Genomic DNA, 13,228 nt, shown 5'->3' with positions numbered 1-13,228 from the left:
AGTTTTTTAATAATGAGTATTAAGAAAATTTCATTGTAAATAAAGTTTAAAAAATTACAAATCTTTAAACAAACAATGTATTTGATCAAAAAATAATATATTAAAATATTTAATTTACATATCAAGAATATATACCGTGTTCCTCATTAATTCTCACCAACCTACTCACAATCTTTTTAAACATAAAATGGAGTTCAAAATTTCGGGAAAAATGGTGAAAATTAAAAGGGGTGAGAATTAATGAGGATTTACGTCATGATTAAATCAATTAATTAAAAATATTTTTCATTTAAAAATAAAATTAAAAAAATTTAACTTAATTAATAACAAACTGAAAAACAGATAATAAATAGATAAATAAAAATATTGATAATTCATATTTATAAAAGCAGTAATTAAAGCTTTCAATTTTCATCTATTAATTAATCATAACCTGCTTTGGTAGATTAGCTAGGAGGAGGGTTTATTTTAATTTATATTCTGTCAAAAGGATTCTCCTATTAAGCTTATGCTTCTTGTTTAGGAGCAGCGTCATTCTTAAAGTGAGAGCTTAAATCATTTTCTGAAGGCAATAAATCAGGGTTTTAGAATGGTTTTCCATCAAAAGAGTCATCTATATTATTGCCTCTACTAGTTACTTCAACTTAGGTAGTATCTTGTACTCCAATAGAAGAGTCGTTAAGCTTTTCCTAAGCACGTTATTTTCTTCTTTCACGTTACATTTCAATGTCTCTCCATTTATGGGAAACTTCTAAACCTTATTACATGCTTTTGTATTTTCTCCAGAAAAGGCAGGTAGTCATGCAGAAGAAAATCATGATTAGTATGCATGCAAACAAGAAAGCATATACACTAGCTTCGCCTTAGACAAATACTTACACTTTTCCAACTTAAGAATTCTCATAGAAGACTTTCATCTCCTTCAAATCTTTATTTGGTATGCTTGAGATAGTTGCAACAACACTAAGGTAATATACTTTGTCATCATCATCAAGATTAATATTGAATTTTATATCTTAAGAGTCTTGCAAATCGAAATAGAGTGTCTTTTGCTTGACATTATCTTCTTATAAAACTAATTTTGGATCAACATTATTCTTAAAGTGAAGTTAGTTCTTAGCGTCGTGCTCATAGTAGTTTTTAGCGCCACATTTGCCCAAAACGTTTAATATTTCGACATCAGTAGAATATATTACATCATATTGCACCTTTGCTTTATTTCTAATCTATTTATTTTTTTTTAAATTGTTAAATAAATTATTAGTTTTTTATTTATTTATTTTTTTTTTTACTTCATCTGAACAAGAAGAGCACATAATAGGTGTAAAGGTAATTTCAGTTTAGCCACCTACTTTTCTCTTATGATAGATCACGCCTTCATTACCTGCAACAATAGTATTATGAGGAATCAATTTTTATTGTGTGAAAAAGTCAGGACGAAGTTTAAAGAAAGACTCTTCTAATGATGTTTTTACTGAGAAGAAAACAGGTCCTTTAAAAATAAATGTTATTAGTTAATTATTCCATTTTTAATAAAAAAATCGTATAAATACCTTTATTCACTTTGAAGCTAAAGACATTTGAAGATCCTGGAACAGATTTAAACTCAGCATTATATTCTTGTTATAAGAAATCATCATAGTCCTAAGTTGTGCCAAGTATGAAATCACCAGTGCAATGAGTAATAGTAAGAGTAATGTAACCGTTCTTAGGAGCAATAACTTCATAATAATTAATAGATTTAGCAGTCATAGCATGTTCTATCTAGTAAGTAAGAGGTACTAAAAGCATATCTCTTGAATTTATTGATAAACTTATGTTTAATGTTTTAGTTTGATGCTCATTAGTAAAAACTATTTCATATGTACCATTTCTTTCAGGGAGACCATAAGAAAGTGAATTATCATGAGAAGATATTAATTCAAGAGGTATAGGATCTCTAGTTATATCCTTGTAATCTTATCTATTCTTCATCAAATCGTGATAACCCATCACAGTCAAGTGGTTTTCCATAGAGAAAAATTTAGAATGAGAGAATACATTTAATCTAGCTGGTGCTTCAAATTCGAAATGATGATATCTATTTTAGATTTTATTAAAAATTTTTGCCCAAAAAATAATCTTTTATTTTTAAATGAAATAAATTTAATGGAATAATAAAAAATATTTTTTTTAATTTTTATTCACAACAATATTTTTTATCTAATTTTCATTTAATAATTATATGAATTTTTAACCAAATTCAATTCATATTTTATTTTTTTTTAAATAATTTAAAATTAAAATTAGAAAAAATATTATCAATAAATAAATAATAAACCGCTTTCATTAGAATATAATTTGCTTTCTTTATATATTTAAAAAATTAATTTATAAATTCAATTAATGGAAACATCTCTTTAAAGTTAAGGTTTTTCTCTTTCAAAAATATTTTTAATAGTTTTATTCAATTTTAAAAATTGTGATGCCTTTTTAAAATGTAATTCAACAGCTTTAAATAAAAAAAGAGAGTTAATTTCAATGAAAATAATTACAAGTAAGTTATCTTTTTTTGAGGGGGAATACTGCTACCCATAATCTAACCATCATAAATGTATCTATATTCGTCTCCAGCACTAAATACCAAAGAATAGTTAGCGGCAATACCTCTCTTGTCAACATTCTTAACACATAAGTAAATTTCTGATTCATAGAAGAATTCACTTAAGTCATCAAATTGGCTATTTTAATCATAATTAAACTTTTTATCTGGGTTTTTATTTGCATTTGGTATTTTAGTGGGCTTATTAAATAAATTAACACTTTTATCATCTTCAAGGTCTTGTCTTGGTCTAATAGTTTTATGTATAAATTTATCACTTGGATTAACTTTCAGAGGACCGATGTAATCTTTAATTATATAAGAATAACGATAGCTGTAGTAAAGTTCTACTTCACCGTTTATTGAATTCAATGTAATCTAAGTCTCTTCATCACTGTCTACAGAGAGTCTATATAAGTTTATACCTTTACTATCGACTGAATCTATAATCTAACGACCTTCTTATAACCATGTAAAGTCTTATTGTAACAAAACACTCAAGAAAGCATGAGTTTCAGCTTTGTTATCTACTTCTAATCCAATAATATACAAGCAGTTTAAGCAGTAAAGCTTAGTGTCATTACGAGATATGTGAATTACAGAAGAAGATTCACCTGCAGTATGCTAGTCATCTATTTAAGGAGTGACTTCTTATAGGCACTTTTGGAAATCTTGGAAACTTGAAGTCTTTGCTTTTTTACAGACACGAAGCTGCATATCAGGGAAACCAATTTCACGAGATAGTTTTATTTAGAAATCTGTATCTGTGAAATGGAAATATTTAAAGTATTTAGTCTAACCATCCTTTAAATATAATTCTTAAGGTATTCCATGCATTACGTCAATTACATTATTATTTCCTTGCATAGCAACCATAATAAATTTACCAGCTGATTCAGATACACAAGTAACTTCAATTATCAAAACAGGATTTCTTTCAGCTGTAATATTTTACTTTTTCATAACCGAAAGTAACTTTTTATTGCTGATTTCCAAATAGTTTGAATATGAAACAACATCAAATGTTTCACCAGCTACACTAGGATACCTGTTGTGGGTGTCGTCTTTAATAATAGCTCCTATAGCCTTTATGATTAAAATATAAAAAATAAATAATTAAATAAAAATAAAAAAATTTTATTAATTACTGCTTTTCCAGAAAGAGTGGTCATAGATATTTAAATTGAGTCATTTTCTGCCAATATGTTTTTAAGATTAAGATAAAAGAATTTGGATTGCTAATTATCAATGGTAAATTCAAGCTATTAGTTAAAATGCAAATCACTGTAAATAGTGCTAACGAGGATAGTATACTTGTCATTAATTCTATCTAAAGAAACTTTATCTGCTGGGTTTTCTTCAATATCGACAGTGTGATCACCACCATCATTAGGAAGTCCCTTATAGTAGCTAAGAGAAATCAATACGACACAATCAGGCCAGCACTTATCCAAAGCTTGAGCTTAGAAAGTTATAGAATGCGAATTATGGATTCCAGAAGTAAAGTGGTATTTAGCTAAATTTTCTGCATCAGATGAATTAGGGAAAGGTAAATTCATGGGAGTTAATTTATCTGAATTCTTAAAGATATAAACATTAAACCCAGTATGTCCATAAATGGACGAAGCAAAGATGTTAAGAGAGTGATCCTTATTTGTGGGGAAAAAGTAAAAGTTAGTATGAGCATCAATAAAATGAATTCCGTCTTAAAATTAAATTCCCTCTTTTAACTCAATAGCAGTACTTCTATTCCAAACAGTCAAAGAAAACGAAATGAACAAATTCATTTTGCTTTAGATCGATATAAAGACATCACAAGAGGTCTTCTATTTGCATAATTTATCTACGTCCTCAGCCTTAAGGAGGTATTGACTGATAGAAAAGTCATACTTTAAAATAAATAAATAAATAAATAAATAAATAAATAAATAAATAATTTATTTGTTTTTAAATTAAAAAGATAACTTACATTAAATTCATAAGATTCGCCTTCTTCAAATGGAGCACTGCCTACCTTCATTAAAACTTTCAAACTTTTGTTAGCGTGGTCATTAGAATGAGTTGAGATAATATAAGACATGCCTGAGTTACTAAGATGGATTTAATATAATTTTTGATCTTCTGGTTCCAGCATATCATTAATCGTATTACCTAGTTCAACTACTTTGGTGTGAGCATCTGAAGTGATATGTAATTAGTACTATATTTCATTAGAGCTTGAAAATCCATCTCTAACAGTAGGGAGAATATCAAAAGCGTGTTCAGTGGCCATTAAGCAGATCTTGTAGACAGCATTTTTTTTAAATTAAAGATCATTCCTAGAAATAAAAAGGACACCATTATTAGAGGACCACATAAACCCATTATCACCTTCATATGGCATACTACCATCGTTGTTAGCCATAATCACTATTTTATCTTTAGCTCCGCGGACATTGATTTCAATATCTTCAAATGGGTAATTTTTCTATTCTTCCTCTGATAAAGAAGAATAAGGATCGAAAATGAAGTATTGCTTGTTCTAATTTTTAGTTAACTATCCATAATAAATAGAACCACTTTAAACCTAAGTTATTAAAGTCTAATCAACTCTGTCAACCTTTATTTTTAATATAAACAAATAAAATTAAAATACTAATTTAATTTTTAATTGAATTTTATTTATTTGTTGTATTTTTTTTTCTTCTTTTATTTAAAATTAGATTGAAGTTGAAATTTAAAACTATTTTTTTTTATAATCTTTAATAGATAAAGCTTAAGTCAAAGTTTGAGTTTTATTTAAATAACAATTTACTTCAACGATAACTGTGTAGATTGTTGCTGTATAACCGTAGATTCCAACATAAACAACTCCTCTTTGAGTATTTTTGTTATTTATGACTATAGGCTTTGTGTTTATTCCTTTGTAAAGTACCTTACCTTTACAATCAGGAGTGGGATGCATGCATTCATTTTCTACTGAAGCATATAACTGGACGTGTGGAGAAGAAGTCTTAACCGAAATAGATTTAATGTCAGATGTTTTATCAATGAAAAGTGCATAAAACTAGTATTCATCAATGTTAATTTGGTTTTCAAAAATTTTATTTTCAGTTAACTTAAATTATTGATCCTTGAATTAGCTAGTGAATACTTCCAATAAATATTCTGTGTCTTATTAACTGTTAGTTGGTATTAAACCAATAATATATTGACATGTTTCTTTATTTTAGTCTGAGCAGTTGGGAATAAACTAAATTGTTTTAGTTTAGTAATCTATTTCCAAGTTAGATGTTTTAGACTCCATTTAATTTTTGTTGTCATTGGTATAGAGCTCAGAAATACAATCAGTAGATTTGCATTCTCTTAAATAGAGATTAGATCCGCCACTAATATTTCTTAAGTCAACCTTGATATACTCATCAGCACTCCTAGGAGAATGTAAGATTATGTTGACTATATCATCTCCTTTCACTTTTCCTCCAATTAATTCGTTTAGCTTAATTTCAGGCAAACTCTTTTTCGAGGACTATTTTATTTTAATATTAAAAAAATTTATGCCTTTTTAACTAATTTATGTCAATTATTTACCTAAATCTCAAATTTAAAGAAGCCTGAATCAACCTTTGATTGTAAACCAAAATAATAAAAAGAATTTTTATCGATATTAACTTTTTATGCTGTCCTTTATGAAACAACCAAAGAGTATTACTTGTTAACTTGGCTATCAGATTCTTTTGATTCGTATTCTATGCTTGGAGAGAAGATTGTATTCCAAAATGATTAAGCCATAGATTAGTTTTGTAAGCAACTTGCAAAAATATTGACTTCTCCTTACTTCAAATCATACCATTTAAATATAAACTTGATATAATCATACTCCTAAAAATTGCTAACGTTAAGTTAATAAGCTAAGTTCTTTGGGAACTATGTTTTTTCAAAGTAATCAGTATATACTTTATTTATTTCAATAGTTTCAAAGTCAGTATAATGCTTATATTTAATCATGATATTATTATTTTTCTTACCAGAATAAATTGCATAATATGCTATTTCACCCTTATTGTTATAATCAACAGTATAACGAATATTTGTAAGAATTATATCTCCTACTATCTTAGTTACTGTGTTTGCAACTTTCTATGGTAAAAAATATTATACCGAAGTATCATTTACCTTATAAGAAAGTCCACTTTGAAGTCTGGTTTCTATTACAGTTCTTGTAGGTAAGAATTCTGATGGGATAATTTCTATTCAATTTAAAAAATAAATATATAAATGATCAATAATAGAATAAGTTAATTTATGAATTTTCTGAATGATAATTGTATATTTTAACAAATAAAGTTTACTGTATCTCACTAATATGATGTCTTATTCGTATGTAATTTCTAATTAATCTTTGTCTGTATCTAATGCAGTTGGCTTGATTTTATAAACTTTTAAGCTAGCAGAGCATGGGGTTTCTACGCATGTAAAGTTTACTGCTTTAACTTAAGAAACATTTTTCAGATATAAGCATTTTTGGTTAGCTTTCTTCATTTGGCAAGAAGAGTGATCAGAGTTTTTAAACTCCATAATTGAGCTTTCGCCTTCTTTCTTTTCTTCTAAAGTACCTAACTGAATCTAGATATTATTGAATGCCTTTTCATTGCTAAATATTTGAAAAACTAGTGCCTAATCTTCATTTGGGCTGGATTCTAATTCAAATACTTAGCTATCATTTTTATCCTTTAAAGATATTTCATTAATTTCGGTTCCTAATTTCAGAATACTTTTTTATGTGTAAATAAGCTAGCTAATAAGTAAGATCAGAAACAACACTTTTATTCTCATCTTACAAAACTTTCAATAAATTCTTAGAAAACTAGTATTATTAATTTACTCCTTTAACTTTTTTGATTTTCTTTTTACTTATTTCAAAGGAAAATATATCTTTTTAAAAATTTTTAATTTTTTAAATTATTAAAAATATTAAATAATTAATTTATTGATTTTCAATTTATGTTTGTTTGTGTTTGTTTTTTTTAAATTTTTCCTTATTAGGTTTAATAAACTAAGATTAGTAATTAGTAAATTTTAAATACTTCTTAGTTGATTCTATTTGTAGATTAATATTTTTTAGATATTTCGTTTTTCATAAGAAAAATATCTATTTATCAATAATTATTATTTTCTATCTTAAACAACATATTAAAAATAAATTTCAATAATAAAAAAATATATAACAAGTTATAAAAATAATTTGATAATCTGTCCTTTCAAATATTATATTAATATATAATAATTTGGCATATACATTAAGTATGTTTATAATTATAAATCTTTCATTAAATATTTATTTTCATCATTAATAATTGAGAAATATTTTCAGATAAACTTATTATTAAATTTTAAATTAATTCATCATTTATTGATCAAATAATAGATTTATCTGTAATTAGTGACAATTTTCTAAAAAAGAATTAAAATTGTCTCATAATTATTGATTAAGGAAATTTATTCAGATAAAATTAATTATTTATTATTATATTTTAAAATAATTGATAGATTGATTAATTATATAATAGATATATCTATGAATATCAAAAAAAATTAATTATCATAAAATTGTTGATTGAGATTTAGATAAAAATATTATTATTTTTAAAATAATTGATATTATTTCAATAAAAATTTTATTATTTTATTAATAGAGTTTTAAATAAATATAAAATAATTTTATCTGAATACAAATTTTAAATCAATAATCCTAATAATATTTGTTAATTTATTATTTTAATTTAAAATTTTTTATTTATTTAATTGAGATATTTTATAAAAATTAATTTTATTTTTTAGTTCAATTAAACAAAATTAAAGAGAAATTTACAAAATAATTTAGAGTTAACCAAAAATGTTTTAAAAGATTTAGTAAATCTAAAAAATTGAATGTAATTTTAATTATATTAGTTTTTTTTATGTCAACATTTAAATTTTGATAATAAGAGTTAAATGTGCGATAAAAATGAATAAATAAATCTATTTGTGCTTATAAATTATCATTTATGAAATTAAAGTAAAAAAAAAATTATGTTAATTTTAAATTATTTGATCAAAAATACCGTTTGAATTATTCAAACATTTTTAAGTTAAAAACTTGATAAATTTGAAAAATGTGTTATGAAATCAACCAATTGATTTGAATAACAATTAAATTAATAAGCTCGCTAGCTTTTTAATCAATTAAAACTTTCAAAAAAACAAACAAAAATACTAGCTTGCAATTAATATTTAGAACAAATAATCAAAAAGAAAACCAATTAATTAATTAATATAAATCTTTAAATAATAGTAAACATTCCAAATTTTAGTTATTTTTAAATAGATACACTAGTCTACTTAATATTTAAAGATTAGCACAAAGTTATTTTATAAAAATATTCAATAAGTGATATTATTTAGAGATTATGGAAAATATTTAAGTAGCTCTTCGTATCAGACCTATTAATTAGCAAGAAGTAGAGAATAATGACTTTGAAGTATGGAGTACATTGGCTAATGATGAAGTCGGAATTTCTGCAGAGAAGTATACAGACTTAATCCGCATGCGTAAAATAGCTCCAGGATAAAAGACATCATATCTATTTAGTAATTTTAAAATTAATACCATCAAATAATTTTGTTTTATTATTTTTTTCATAAACATCTCATTTGTTTGGAGTGTATTGAAGCAAAATGATGTTAATTTAATTTACTAAATTTGAAAAGTAGTGATAATTTTATGAAAATTAATATGATATTTTTATTTATTTAACAAGTTTCTATTTGTTATAGCATGAAATAGTATTTAAAACTTCTTTTTTTTATGAAAAATCTTTGAAAAGAGTTTTAAAAACCAATTGATTTAAGTAATTTGTAATAATTCTACTTTAATATGTAAAAGATAAATGTTTTGATTAGAGGTCTTAAAACACTGAAATTTATGAATAAATTGTTAAAAGAATAGCTCTTTCTTCTCTTAAAGGAATTAATGGAACTGTTTTTATGTATGGACAAACTGGGAGTGGCAAAACCTTTACTATGTTGGGGTAAAATAGAGAAGATATTTTAACTTACAAGAATAGTAATACTTAGCAATAGTAAATTTAGAATGGAAGAAATTCATCAAAATTAATTGGAGATCCCTTAAGCCCTAAAAATATGATCACAAAAGACCCCTCTTCACGTCTATCTCGGTAGTAGTCGTCTTCAAACAATTTGGTTAATTACTAAAAAGGTAATAGTTATCAGTAGTAATAGCATACCTAATAATAATATGGATCTAAAAGCTCTCCTAAATAAAGAGACTCTGCTTCTTTAAATAATAATAATAAAGAAAATTAAGATATTTCTGGGTATTTAAATTAGTTTGGAGTTCAAAATACTCTTCGCTACACTAATTAAATTAACGAAAAAGGAGGCTACTCAAATTACACAGGAATAGGTGCTTTTAGAAATAGCGTTTTTACTTTCTCTCCTATAAACTAGAGAGAAAATATTAATAATAAAAAAAACTCTAACTAATAATCTACTGCAGGTGCATCTTATCGTTCTTAAAATGTAACTCCTGATAAATATCTTACTAATAACTCTTAAAAATCTCAAGCTGTTATTTTAAATTCATAGAATACTCATGAAGTATTTCAAGACTCTCAAGGATTTAACTAAAAATCAAATTTAGATGGAACTAGCTTCTTTTCTTAGACTTTAAGCAGCAGCAATCAATACGGAATTCTCATACTCTCTCTCATTGATATTTTCAAAGAAATATAAAATGTAATTGTTATTTAAAATGATATTCATCTTCTCTTAATATATTTTTATATATTTTTAGTCTCCCAATAATTAATTCTTGTTAAGATGTTCTTACGTTGAAATATATACTGACTTTGTTTATGATCTCTTGAAACCTTTTGATAAACTTACAGAGACTCTGTAAATAGGTGAAGATTACAATGTAAAGAAGACAATTTTATTTTTACACTATATTTATGTTAAAACAAAATTCAAATAAATAAATTTAGAAAGAGTTTTTTATCAAAGGTGCTGTTGAAGAAATAGTTAGCTCTATTGATGAAATCCTTTAACTTTTAAAATATGGAGAATATAACAGACATTATACATCCACCGCTATGAACCATGTTTCTTCTAGGTCACATACTATTTTTAGACTTGTAATCAATCATTTAATTGAAAAAATAAAATTTGATAAGTAAAAGTATAATGAAATTTAAATTTTCTTATTAAAAAATAGTATGTACGAGCAATGCCAAAAGATCTTACTAATGGTAATCAAGGAATAACAGAGTCGATATTAGTAATTATTCAATTTTAACATATTTTTAATATAAAAAAATTATTTTATTTAGAATTTTGTTGACCTTGCTGGAAGCGAAAAAATAAGTATTCATCACACAAATAGTAAAAGTTCAAATAATCTTATAGCTGGGAATAATTCAAATGTAAATAGTTAGCTTAAAGAGCGTTAAATTGAAAGCAAGACAATAAATAAGAGTCTTTTCTTCTTAACTTAAGTTATAAGTCTAAAAAGCCAAGGCAAATAGGAATCTCATATCCCATATAGGAATAGCCCTTTAACTAAAATTTTAAGAAGTTCACTTGGAGGAAATAGTCGAACAGCTATTATTTTGTGTTTAAATCCTTGTTTATCTTAATTAGAATAATCCGCAAGTACGCTAAGATTTGGCCTAAACGCAAAAAAAATAGAAAATTAAGTCAAGCAAAATGTAATCTAACTATAAAATAATGATATTCTTTAAAGCATGATTAAGGAATACGAAACAAGAATTGTTGAGCTAGAATCAGAGAAAAATGTGAGTAAAGTAAATTCTGAAAACCTTGTCAAAATGATTTAAACTCTTATTGAATAAAAAAACAATCTTGAAAAAACAATAAAGGCAAAAGAATTATTTGATAAATAACAAAATGTGTAAATTTAAGGTATTCTTGGTAAGAAAAAAAGGAGCATTCACCAAGATTTTATTCACCTTGACAATGTTGGGTTAATTAAAGTAACAAAAATTATCTTTTTTCATAAATAAAATTGTTTTTTTTTCAAAAGATTGCTTTTGAAGAAATTAACGAAGGCATTTAAGACAAGCCGAATTCATTTAGAGATATTAGCAAAGAAATTCATGGAAATAAATGTGCTATGAGAAAACTGAAGAACTTAACTGAATAAAAAAAAATGTTAGAAGAATAAGTGTAAAGTCTTAAATATTAAGTATAACACAAAACATCCGAATCCAGCTATCTAGTATAAAGACTAGAAAAAAAATTAGCAAGCAAAAAAAGAAAACTTGTAAAAAATAATTAATGATGAATCAAATATAATAATTTATTTTATAAATAATCAGTAAACAATGAAGGCAAATAAAATAACTCTGGGTATCGAAAACTCAAGGTTGAAGTAAGAGCTTGCCCTTTACAGAAACTAAAATATAGAAGGGTTAAAGAAATTAAGTGTTTCTAAGTTAGAAAAATTGGAAAAAAATGTTGAAATTCTTTTGAAAAATGTCAGAAATTAAATGAGTGCTTTGGCTATAAAGCGTGAATTTGAAGGAGATCCCTAGATTTTGCAAAGAATTAATAAGACCCTTTAGTTAAAAGAATTGATGGATTGTGAATTGCTAGAGTTAGCTAATGATTTTTTTGAACCTAATCTTTAGCTAAATACCTCAATTTGTGATGAAGATGATTCTTTTATAAATTTAAATGACAACAATAATTTTTAATATCACAATATTCATTCATCTGCCTTAGTTTAAGACAACAATGATTTTATAGACTAATAAAAGTTTATGAAAACATAAGGATTTGAAGCTAAAAATAAGTATATTTCTGAATCTCCATTTGTCTATGGCATATCCCCTCGAGATACAGTAAGCTGCTAAAGTTATAAAGCAGATGAACAATACCAATTCACAAACTCAACTCAAAATTAATTTAATATATAGAATTAAGCATCTCAAACAAGTCTAAATAATTTTTAAGCAACATAAAAATGTGTAAGTAATAAACTAAGCTCCTTTAATATGCAAGGAGTATCTCAAGATAGTTAAATTTAAAATATATTAGCAAATCAAAATTTTGGTTCTTTCTAAAATTATTTTAACTAAGTAGTAAACTGTTAAAAACAGAGGTAACAAGTATCAAATTATTAACTGGCAAGTAAAATTTTTATTAAATTACTTTTTTTTAAAATTTTAAGATAATTAAAGTATTATAACAAATTTCATATTAATCTTTTGTTTTTTTTAATATAAATAGAAGATATTGCTATAGATTCTAACTACCTTTGATAAATAATACTTAAAAAAAAATAAATAATTAAAGTAAAAATGATATTAAATTATCAACCAGATTAAATAAATATTCAGCTCTACAAATTAAATATTTAAATATTAATTAAAAAATCAATAATTAACATGGTTTAAAAAAAATAAAATGTTTTAAGCATAATCAAAATATTTAAAATTTAAGGTATGTTTATTTATTAAATTATTTGATTTATGTGAAGAACAATAAATTAATACTTGATTTTGAAGAAAAAAGCTTTATTTTTCTGTTTGAGAAAAATTTTCTTTATATTAGTAAAATATCAAAATTAAAAAATTAAATTAATTA

The 13,228-nt window shown here is 24.6% G+C and overlaps 2 protein-coding genes across 2 annotated transcripts; one reads left to right on the top strand and one right to left on the bottom strand. All coding sequences in view use genetic code 6, as the record gives it.

The window, feature by feature from the left end:
* Positions 1 to 404: 404 nt before the first annotated feature.
* Positions 405 to 7,396, bottom strand: TTHERM_00410150 (transmembrane protein, putative; the record flags this gene model as incomplete). Its single annotated transcript, XM_001020808.2, has 9 exons — positions 405 to 1,226; positions 1,293 to 1,492; positions 1,554 to 2,080; positions 2,535 to 3,667; positions 3,730 to 4,470; positions 4,551 to 5,180; positions 5,376 to 6,089; positions 6,152 to 6,810; positions 6,913 to 7,396. The coding sequence occupies 9 exons, from the start codon at positions 7,394 to 7,396 to the stop codon at positions 405 to 407; spliced, it is 5,910 nt and encodes a 1,969-aa protein (XP_001020808.2).
* Positions 7,397 to 9,009: 1,613 nt separating this feature from the next.
* On the top strand, positions 9,010 to 12,903 carry TTHERM_00410140 (kinesin motor catalytic domain protein; the record flags this gene model as incomplete). The annotated part of the gene is made up of 9 exons (XM_001020807.2): positions 9,010 to 9,190; positions 9,486 to 10,357; positions 10,416 to 10,538; positions 10,606 to 10,755; positions 10,836 to 10,898; positions 10,951 to 11,613; positions 11,664 to 11,903; positions 11,959 to 12,772; positions 12,872 to 12,903. The coding sequence occupies 9 exons, from the start codon at positions 9,010 to 9,012 to the stop codon at positions 12,901 to 12,903; spliced, it is 3,138 nt and encodes a 1,045-aa protein (XP_001020807.2).
* Positions 12,904 to 13,228: the final 325 nt, after the last annotated feature.

This window comes from Tetrahymena thermophila, assembly GCF_000189635.1.
Source record: "Tetrahymena thermophila SB210 genomic scaffold scf_8254555, whole genome shotgun sequence".
NCBI lineage: Eukaryota > Ciliophora > Oligohymenophorea > Hymenostomatida > Tetrahymenidae > Tetrahymena > Tetrahymena thermophila.
The sequence above is the reverse complement of the archived record's forward strand: the minus strand, read 5'-3'. Positions and strand labels throughout refer to the sequence as shown.